Source organism: Dunckerocampus dactyliophorus, chromosome 6 (genome assembly GCF_027744805.1).
Source record: "Dunckerocampus dactyliophorus isolate RoL2022-P2 chromosome 6, RoL_Ddac_1.1, whole genome shotgun sequence".
Taxonomy (NCBI): Eukaryota; Metazoa; Chordata; class Actinopteri; order Syngnathiformes; family Syngnathidae; genus Dunckerocampus; species Dunckerocampus dactyliophorus.
Window position 1 is genome coordinate 28,305,536 of NC_072824.1, and position 10,260 is coordinate 28,315,795.

General features: G+C 44.1%; 2 protein-coding genes across 4 annotated transcripts; one reads left to right on the forward strand and one right to left on the reverse strand.

Moving 5' to 3' along the window:
* The first annotated feature begins 81 nt into the window (after positions 1-81).
* wfikkn1 (WAP, follistatin/kazal, immunoglobulin, kunitz and netrin domain containing 1) lies at positions 82-8,052 on the forward strand. 3 transcript variants are annotated; one of them, XM_054778176.1, is made up of 4 exons: positions 82-690; positions 754-770; positions 2,478-2,900; positions 2,972-8,052. In XM_054778176.1, the coding sequence occupies exons 3-4, from the start codon at positions 2,631-2,633 to the stop codon at positions 4,484-4,486; spliced, it is 1,785 nt and encodes a 594-aa protein (XP_054634151.1). In that variant the 5' UTR covers positions 82-690; positions 754-770; positions 2,478-2,630; the 3' UTR covers positions 4,487-8,052. The 3 variants fall into 3 exon arrangements, with proteins under 3 accessions (XP_054634151.1, XP_054634150.1, XP_054634149.1); XM_054778175.1 differs by having other exon boundaries at positions 82-356; positions 590-2,900; XM_054778174.1 differs by having other exon boundaries at positions 82-2,900.
* mettl26 (methyltransferase like 26) lies at positions 6,729-9,022 on the reverse strand. The gene is made up of 6 exons (XM_054778180.1): positions 8,666-9,022; positions 8,435-8,597; positions 7,524-7,583; positions 7,375-7,442; positions 7,202-7,280; positions 6,729-7,121 (listed from the first exon to the last, which is right to left on the reverse strand). The coding sequence occupies exons 1-6, from the start codon at positions 8,926-8,928 to the stop codon at positions 7,065-7,067; spliced, it is 690 nt and encodes a 229-aa protein (XP_054634155.1). The 5' UTR covers positions 8,929-9,022; the 3' UTR covers positions 6,729-7,064.
* Between the last annotated feature and the right edge of the window lie 1,238 nt (positions 9,023-10,260).

The window sequence follows — 10,260 nt, forward strand, 5'->3', positions numbered from 1 at the left end:
CCATTACTCACATCGGGGTGGCAATAAGTTGATACCTGAATTGTGTAGATGGCCAGTGGGGTGAGCACGGCCGCCACTGCCTTTGGAGCGTCTGTTAAAGCAATTAATAGCTGAGCAGTGTGCCGAGTACATGTTATCAATGCATAGTTTGTGGATTCTGCGCCTCATCATGACGGCCAAAGCCACGCAAGCCGTAATACAGAAGTGGATGCCGATCGACACTCCTGTTTTATCTCTAGACTCCTTGGTTTACATCACAGACATAGATAGACGCCACAACGAGCCCTGAGCCATACCTCAATGTTGCCGCCTTATTGGATGTGTCAAGGCTGCGCTGTAAATGAATACAAGTAAATGTACTGACGCCTTTCTACAAGCACCTTTCTACAAAGAAATGTAAGTTAATTCCTCTCGTTTACACATCCACACACACACTAATATACTTGGGAAACAGGCACCAAAAATAATGTATTTGACCTTTCCAAGATATTAGTACGTGTGTGAATGTATAAACGAGTGGAATTAACTCAAAGTTGTTTGTAGAAAGGCGCTTTATGAAAGTAAGTACATTTACTTGTATTCATTTCAGCCTTGAAAAATCCAATATGGCGACGACGTTGATGTGTCGAGGCAGTGGACGCCAAAAACCATGAATTTGATCTTCTCAAATGTTTGGTGCCTTACTGTTTCGTAAGTATATTAGTGCGTGTGTGAATGTATAAACGAGAGGCATTAACTTTCATTTCTATGTAGAAAGACACTTTCTGGAAGTAAGTACATTTACTTATATTCATTGACACATCCAATATGGCGGCGACGTTGACGTACGGGTCAGCGGTCGGTGAGGCGTCCACGTATATACATATGTCTATGGCGGCCACGACCACCCCTGACCTCGCCGTTGCTCCGCCACTGAATTTCATGGCGTCAACTCGAGCACAATATGCGCATGTTTGACATGATTTCTTGCAATTGTAGCTGTGTTGCAAGTTTTGGAAGCGGTCTCTTCCAGCTGCATTGAAAATGAAGACACCCTTCTGAAACAAAGGCTAAAACCTAGCTTTGTGTGCGTTCGTGTTATTTTTCATGTTTTTTCTCACCCCCTTCATTCAAACATTTTATCAAGGTCATTGTGGGAATATGTTTGCGCCTCTTTTGTGGTGCGGGGCCACCGTCGGGGCGACTGAATTGATTAGCCCCTTTCAGGGTGTTGGCTACTTTCGGATAACCGGGGTGTGAATGCATCACGGTCAAAAGTCATGCAAAGGTTGCGGGGTCACTGCCAATGAAAGGATGGCGGGGGGCAGGCAGCTTCTCATAGCCTGGGAACAAACATGGCTCGCACAACCGTGAAAATGTGTCGCTTTACGTCCTCCCACCGGACAGCGGCATCTCTACACTTGGTGTGAATGACGGACGGCACTAAATTGACGAGAAAAACATGTTTTTGCAGCCTAGACGAGACATTTTGCTGCTTAAAACGCGCAAATATTTCATAGTCACTCCAGAAAACAACCTCGTATAAAGCCAAAGTACCAATCAGCAATGAAAACTATACTTGGCATCCTGTTGACGGAGGCAATAAATGATGTCTGGACACTTTTAACGTTGGACTTCTCACCGGAATGTTGATGTGCGCGCGTCTTTTCTTTGATGTGTTTACAATGTTTGTGCAGTTGCTGTGCGCATGGCACTGCTTCATAAAAGTTTCAAGCACTGGACACGAGCGGAGGGGGCGGCCGGACCTGCTCTGCCCTCCCACACCCCCTCAGCCATTCACCCTCGGAAATAGGGACGGGCTGGTCCATCCAAAGATCGATAGTGCCGATGTTAAGGTCGGCCCGATACGAGTGTGAAGAAGTTGGTTTGGAGCATGCACGAGCGGCACATCACACGTTTATGGTTTGATATTTCTGAAGAGGAGTTGGAAGAAGCAGAGTTGATTTAATCCTTCCTTGTTTCTGTATCACAGCAATTACAGTATTTGGTCACTTCCTGTGCGCAATATTGCAATTTATCCATTTTTAATAAGAAAAGGAAAGACTAAAGACGCGTAATAAAGTTTGTAGAAAACATTTACGGTACTATAATGAGTAACATATGTGTACCGAATGTGTAATAATACCTCCATTAATGATAAAGAACGAGTAAGTAGTAAGCGCAGTAGTAAAATTAAGTTAAACTTGTGTAGTAGATTATGCATAATGGCGTTTATCGGTATCGGTAATACTGGCTCTGTATCGACTTGGTATCGGATTGACACCAAAGTGTGCGGTATCGTCCACCCTGACTCTGAAAGGCTGATGTTGCGTGTTTCTTTCTCATTGTGCACTCTGGTTTGCGTATTCCTCTGCGGGCAAATGTTCGCTCTGAGAAGAGGAATTGTTTTGGTTTTGACTTAAAACGAGTACGTGTCACGTGCTTTTTCAATGCCTTTTCAAATCCATTTATTGGATTATTTTTTTTTTCCCAATTAGAAGTCGCATGGCGCACGGGTCCTCGTAGTGGAAAGTGGAAAGTGGAATAAGATAACTTCCTTCCGCGCGCAAGTTGGATAAGCTGTGAGGCTATTTTGGGACACAGGCGAGTTATGGATTTACTCAGGAGGCGACTCTTGCAGAAGAGCGACGATGTGTAACACCTCCGTGCACCGTTTGCGTTGCACGTGCGCCGAGGAGGATGCCGTTTGGCGTCATCCATCCGAGTCCGACACACAAGTCGTGGGGTGGATACGTGGATATTTACTGACAATTTTGCTCTGCGATTTACTCGGACTTTCTGTGGGCGCGAGCGTGTCGGGAGCCAAAGCGGAACACGAGGGGCTTTGTCCCAACAAGCTGAACAACAATCTCTGGGTTGACGCACAAAGCACCTGCGAGAGAGAATGCGACGCGGACGAGGTGAGGTCATCCACCGCCCAAAGGAAAACGTTTAAAAATGTGCATTTTCACTTTGTGTGCTTTGTGAGCAGGATTGTGCTGAATTTGAGAAGTGCTGCACCAACGTGTGCGGACTCAACAGTTGCGTAGCTGCACGTTTTTCTGACGGCACCCCTGCTCGGCCTGATGGCCTTGGGGGAGGTAAGGGGGACGGCCCGGGCTCGGCAGCAACTTGCGAGGGCTTCATCTGCAGCCAGCAGGGGGCCACGTGTGACATCTGGGACGGCCAACCCATCTGCAAGTGCCAGGACCGCTGTGAGAAAGAGCCCAACTTCACCTGCGCATCAGACGGCCTCACGTACTTCAACCGCTGCTACATGGACGCAGAGGCCTGCATCCGAGGGGTGGAGCTAACCGTGGTCGCCTGCCGATTCTACCTCTCTGGACCCCACACTAGCCCGCTACCCCAGGACACGACTGCTCATCCCACCCCAACGTCCTCCCAGGAGGACCCGATGCCGCCCACGTTGTACTCCAACCCTCACCACCAATCCATCTACGTCGGAGGCACGGTCAGCTTCCACTGTGATGTCATCGGCACCCCCAGACCTGACGTGACGTGGGAGAAACAGAGCGAGCGACGCGAGCGTCTGGTCATGAGGCCCGATCAAATGTACGGCAACGTGGTGATCACCAACATAGGGCAGCTTGTCATCTACAGCGCCCAGGTGTGGGACACGGGCATCTACACCTGCATCGCACGCAACTCGGCAGGGGTTCTTCGTGCGGACTACCCTCTGTCCGTCATACGCCGGGCCGATGACGACTTCTCGGAGGATCCGGAGATGCCCATGGGGAGGCCCTTCTCGCCGGCAGACTGCCTGGCAGAAGCGGACACGAGAGTGTGCAGCGGCGAGCGCCATGTGGATTGGTTCTACGACAGCAAGCTGGGCTCCTGCGTGACCTTCGCCAACGGCGGATGCGAGGACAGCCGCAACCGCTTTGAGACTTTTGAGGAGTGCAAGGCCTCCTGTCAGAGGGAGGGAATGGGGATCTGCTCCCTGCCTGCTGTCCAGGGGCCCTGCAAAAACTGGGAAGCGCGTTGGGCTTGGAATTCCATGATGAAAAAATGCCAAGCGTTCGCCTTCGGCGGCTGCCACGGGAATGCCAACAGCTTCCGCACGAAAAAGGAATGTGAAGCAAACTGCCCGACACCCAAAAGGAAATCTTGCAAGACGTGTCGGGTTAAAGGGAAAATGGTGCCCAGTTTATGCCGCAGTGACTTTGCCGTCGTGGGGCGGCTGACCGAGCTGGTTGAGGATCTGGACTCCGGGTTAGCGCGTTTTAGCTTAGAAGAGGTTCTCCGAGATGAAAAGATGGGCTTGGCTTTCTTCAACACCAAGCATCTGGAGGTGACGATAGACAAGATAGACTGGAGCTGTCCCTGCCCAAACATCACCGTGGAGGAAAACCCCCTGCTGGTGATGGGGGTGGTGCAGGACGGCGTGGCCATCATCCAGTCGGACAGCTACGTCAGAGCCATAACCGAACGCAGACTCAAGAAGCTCCGTGACGTTGTGGTTAAAAAGACCTGCCAGACATTGTAAAACTCCCAGGACTTGTTATTGCACAGATGGCTGCACCAACAGATGGCCCTGTGGAACATTTAGCACTGAAGCTGACAGAACACTTTTTATGTCAGAGGAGCACTATTACTTGTATTATTATTATTATTAGTAGTAGTGTTAGTAGTAGTAGTACCATCTATATTCTACTTTAAAAGTAGTTTACAGAGATTTGTTCAAAAAAGATTTGGTTTATTTGGATTTTTTTGTCCATAAGTTGACATATTTTCCCGCAAAAACCACATCTAATTCACTTGAAGTAACCATTTATAAATATGTGATAAAATACATGTAAAACATACAGCATACACGTACCAGACCACTTTTTTTTTTTACATTACATTTACTGAGGTTTTTTTGCCAAGCGTAGAGATGTCGCACTTTGTCTGCGTGCTGCTAAGCGAGAGTTGGGATTCAACATTAGCGAGCCCACAAATCTGCAGGTTAGGTAAAAAAAAACAAACAAACTCAAACTGGGCAGTTTTTTTCCCACACAAAATACACGTCATTCACCATAAGTCATTGATCACTCATAAATAAGTGATAATACGGGTCAAATGTACAGCAAACACGTATGAGCCCACATTTTTAAAAACATGTCCTTTTGCTTCACTGATGATATTTTTTCTCGTGTCGCACTTTGCTCAGCGGACTTTGAATGCACCATAGTTGAGTGCTGCTAAGCAAAAGTTGTGATTCAGTGTTGGCAACGCCGCAGATTTATGGTCAAAAAATGACTTCCAAACAATTTTGGCCAAAAATAGACAGTTTTTTCTGCAGAAAACGCCTCATTTAGCCTATGCCGGGAATCATTTATTAATACGTAACAGTTAAAATGCAATTTTTTTGACATGTTTATGTCTTTATACTTCACTGATGTTTTGAGATGCCTCACTTTGTTTGGCGGTCCTTGAATGCACCATAGTTATGCGCTGCGAAGCGAGAATTGGGATTCAGCATTTGCGACCCCACAAATTTGCAGGTTTTGGTAAAAAAAAAAATGTTTAAAGAAAAAGTTTGTCTGCAAATAGGCAGTTTTTTTCCCCCACTGAATACACGCCATTCACCATAAGTCATCAATAATTTATACATTTGGGATAATGCAGGTAAAATGTACAGCATACGTGTAGCAGTCCACATTTTTTTGACATGTTTGCATTTTTATGCTTCACTGATAATGTTCTTTCTACAAGCGCTGAGATGTCGCACTTTGTTCAGCGGTCCTCGAATGCACCATACTTGAGTGCTGCTAAGCAAAATTTGGGATTCAGCGTTCGCGATGCCGCAAATGTGCAGATTAATGGTCAAAAAATGACTTAAAAAGTGACTTTTCCGCAGAAAAGACCTCATTCACACTATGGCGGTAATAATTGATAACTACATAACACAGTTAAAATGTAAACCATACACGTACTTGCCCACAATTTGTTTTTTTTACATGTTTATGCCTTTATGCTTTGCTGATCATGTTTTATTCTCCAAGCGCTGAGATGCCGCACTTTGTTCAGCGGTCCTTGAATGCAACATAGCAGAGTGCTGCTAAGCAAAAGTTGCGATTCAGAGTTCGCGACGCTGCAGATTTGCAGATTTATGGTAAAAAAACATTTTGTCTGAAAATATGCTGTTTTTTTCTGCAGAAAACGCCTCCTCCACCCTATGCCGCTCATCATTTAGAACATAATAATACAGTACAAATGTAAAACATACATGTACCAGCTCACTTTTGGTTTTTTTACATTTCTGTCTTCTCCACTGATGATGTTTTTTTGCAAAGCGCCGACATGTCACACTTTGTTTCCTGGTCCTTGAACACACCACAGTTGAGTGCTGCTAACCTAAAGTGAAACTGTTAACATTCTCCGACGCTGCCACGGCTTTCTGTTCATCCATTGTCTTACATTACCATTCATTAGTTGGGAGAACCTGTCCGTTTTAGACTTTAAAATGTGTTTAACATGCGCGTGGGGCATATTTCGGGCTTAAACCTGAATTGTGTTGCGTTTGCAGGGCATAAAAATCAATTACTCGCAGATTTTCATGGGTAGAGGAGAAGCGGCATCGAAAATGGATGCATGGATGGATTTTCATGGGTAGGTCCAGAACCGAGGGATGTACTGTGTTATGTCTTCTTCTGATGCTAAAAATACTTTTTCAATAATTACAGGAGGTGTCTTGACGTGAATTCTGTATGATAGTATTTAGAAAGCCCCCCCCGCCCCCCCATGTGTAGCAGTCACAGTTGTCTAACTTGTGTCGCTTAGCAAAAACAGCCACTTAAGTTGTGTCTATATTGTTTTTTTTACGAACAGTGTTTTATATGTACGCAAAAAGATCTCATGTGCAGCTCATAAATGTCTCCATTTTTCTGCAAACATAAAAATAAAGAGAACGGGAATAGCAGTACAGAGGCAAAAAGACAATAAAGTGAGATGAAGCAAGAAGTTACTTTTACTGGTGTGCAGTAATGTACATTCATCCGAACGTGTCCATTTGGCAACATGTCTCGCACGCTTGGAGTTATCTTAAGGCGCTTTTCACCATCCACAAAGGGAATGACGCTTCACACCAGACTCTCCTTCCTGAAAAGCAGGCATTTGTTGTTTGCTGGCATGTCCACCTAAAAGAAAGAACAACATATTTTCTAGTTTAGAGGACAACAAATATGTTCCACGTTCCTTGAAAAAGCCGACGCCTTACAATTTTCTCCAGGAATAAGCCATTTATTTCTGCAAGCGATTTGAGGAGGGAGATATCCCTGAGCCCCCACTCCGGGTTCCTGTAAAATGAAAAGATTGCTTTTTTCATTTGCACTGGTGCATTTAACTTCATTCATACAATACCGTTGCCCTTGAAGCGCTGCGCTACTGTACCTCTGCCGTAGGCTGATGTCAAACTCAACGTTGCTTTGTGGTGTGATGTCACCGTTTACAGCATAGGGCTGCGAAGCAGAGTGGAAACACTATTGCTTTTTGATATGGATTCATATTCCGTCGAATGCATCGAGGTGCTTTAAACTCACCCCGTAGGTCAGGAGGAGAGCTTGGGGCTTCAGCACCACTCCGGCCCCTTTGAATAAACCCTAGAAGGGGAGGAATTGTGTTGTACATCATTGAGAAGAGAAGAGGAGAGAAAACATACATCATATTTTGTCTCACTACAAGCCTTGTAAAAAAAAAAAAAAAAAAAAATGCTGTCAAAAATGAGCATCATGGTCTTTTTTTTTTTTTTTGTAAATAAAAAAGACTGTTTTGATAAACACCACCAGTGAAATATTCATTTAACGTCTCTGTGGTCGCAGTTAGCAGTCATGTTATGTAATGTAATGTAATGTATTATTTGTACATTAGTAACTCATTTGGCATATCATTTGATATTATTTTTCAAGTTATATATATTATTCATATATTTGTTGTTGTTTTGAAAACATTTTGGTAATAAATGAATTTCATTTCATCCGATGCACAGCATCATCTCCCGACAGAAGAGCAGTTTCAGTGGCAAATTACTATCACTGTCCTGCTCCACCAGCACCTCATTCCTTTCCTCATTCATTCTATTTCCTACTGTTTTGTATTGTTTGTTTTATTTTTATGTGATTACGTTTATTAGGACATTTTCGCAGAGATGCTGGAAACATGAATTTTTCTTAGAGATGAATAAAGTATCTATATATCTATCTATCTATCTATCTATCTATCTATCTATCTATCTATCTATCTATCTATCAAAAAGATATGTGGAGCCATCCGAAACCGAGGGACAAGAACCCAACAGAAGAAATTCCCATAACCAAGCGCAATCGGGATTTGAATGCACCTCCTGGATGGCGTTCCGATTACGCAGGTGTACCTAATGAAGTGGCCGGTGGGCGTACAGTACGCATGCACGAACAATCCAGTGCAGGCCTCTAGACTAAAATGAGATACCTGCCTCCGTACAGGCCATAGGAGAGATGTGCATCATGTTAATGTTGAGCACCAGATCGAGGCTCTCCGGCTGGATCCCTCCCCAGTGATGATGAGTCAGAGAAGCATCCAGGTGGATGGCAGGCTTCACATTGTTGAGCTGATGGTGAGCTCTATAGGCTTCTATACTGAAAAGACAGCACTACTGTTAGTCCGGCACACCAACACACATATAATACGTGTAATAAACGAATACCTGGCCAAAGATCGATGGTCGTACTCTGACGGCTGCCAAGTAATGTTCTGTAGAGCCCTAGCGAAGTGTACGACGTGCTGTCCGGTACCAGAGGAGATCTCCAGCGCTTGCAGCCGCCTGTCGGTGTTCACGGAGCCCCGCAGCACCGCCAGGATAGGCTCTTTATTCCTCTCCGCCGCGGCGGCGTTCAGCATTTTGCCAAACTCCGGGTACAACTGTCGGACAATGCGAGATAACCTGCGAAGCCAATCCAGCACACACATCTGCTAGCCGCTCAAAATGGAATAACTTGAGCGACGCTCGGAATGTTTTGTTTTTGGATAGCAAAACTTCCGCTTTGTCACGTGAGTTGTCATAGCCAATGAGAGTAGTGGAAAACACTCCGTCTCCCCGCTTAAAAGGACTTGTCTTTTACTGATGGAAACTTCGGCTCTTTTTAGAGAGCCGGTTCTTTCGGCTCCCAAGTGGCTCCTCAGAATTTTTTTGCTGCCTTAAATTCATTTATTACCACATTATGCGTGTTGTGTAAAATGAATTACTTATGTAAAAAAATACATTATATAAAATGTTTATTATTTAAATGGTTTCAGTTAAACTTCAATGAACAGCTACAAAATATATTTGAATATGTTATATTATAAAATACAAAAACAAAGACCCATCTCAATAGACAAATTACTGTAGGTCAAATCTCTTCTCAGTGTGGACACAGATACCGCCACAAAACTCGACCAATGAAAAATACGAGGAAAAAACGAATTGGATCCCAACGACGGGAGCCGGCTGCTGCCATTCATTTCAAAGAGCCGGTTCTTAAGCCAATTCGTTCGCGACTGACACATCACTAATGTCTATTTTGCTTAAATATTTACTTTATTAAAGGGATAAAACACAAAGGATCTCCTTAAATCTTATCACGGATTTACACTTGATCTCACACAGTTCCTTCAGGTTCGTATTGTAAAGTCATAAATCCAAAATGCAGCACTAGTACACCAGGACAAAAAAAATGACAGAAAAACACAAATCACAATCAAACACAAGACTGACGAAACACAACTCTTCATGTACAGTATACAAAATGTATACACACTATCAGTCAAAAGTTTTAGAACACCCCAGTTTTTCCAGTTCTTTATTTAAATTCAAGTTGTTCAAGTCCAGTGAATAGCTTGAAATGGTACAAAGGTATGTTGTGAAGGTTAAAAAAAAAGGTAATGTTAGCCAAAAGTGAAAAATAATGTGTATTTCAAAATGATACTGTTTCAGGAACCACAAAATGGGTCAACAATTCAAAGCTGTTCTGCAGAAATGGAGGTTGATCAAGCCTTGGCAGTTGTTGCAGCTCATTCCTACAGGTGTTCCAAGTTTTGGAGTACTTACCACCTCCTCTGTCTGCATAAAAACACACTGTGGTACTATCAGCGAACATCAGTTGAACAGCATTCTAGTAAAGAAAGTCATTTGTTGCTCCAAAAATGGCAAGAAAAAGGGAATGAACCATGGAAGAGAGACAGACCATCTTAACACTTAAAAATGTGTTCTAAAACTTTTGACCCATAGTGTGTGTGTGTGTGTGTGTGTGTGTGTGTGTG

What these genes read in the sequence shown, in the direction of transcription:
- wfikkn1 (XM_054778174.1), top strand. Translation starts at nt 2,631, where the DNA reads ATGTGTAACACCTCCGTGCACCGTTTGCGTTGCACGTGCGCCGAGGAG. An exon ending in GAGAATGCGACGCGGACGAG is followed by an intron (nt 2,901 to 2,971) that starts GTGAGGTCATCC and finishes CTTTGTGAGCAG; the next exon opens with GATTGTGCTGAATTTGAGAA.
- mettl26 (XM_054778180.1), bottom strand. Translation starts at nt 8,928, where the DNA reads ATGTGTGTGCTGGATTGGCTTCGCAGGTTATCTCGCATTGTCCGACAG. An exon ending in CTCCTATGGCCTGTACGGAG is followed by an intron (nt 7,584 to 8,434) that starts GCAGGTATCTCA and finishes CTCCCCTTCTAG; the next exon opens with GGTTTATTCAAAGGGGCCGG. An exon ending in GACATCAGCCTACGGCAGAG is followed by an intron (nt 7,281 to 7,374) that starts GTACAGTAGCGC and finishes TTCATTTTACAG; the next exon opens with GAACCCGGAGTGGGGGCTCA.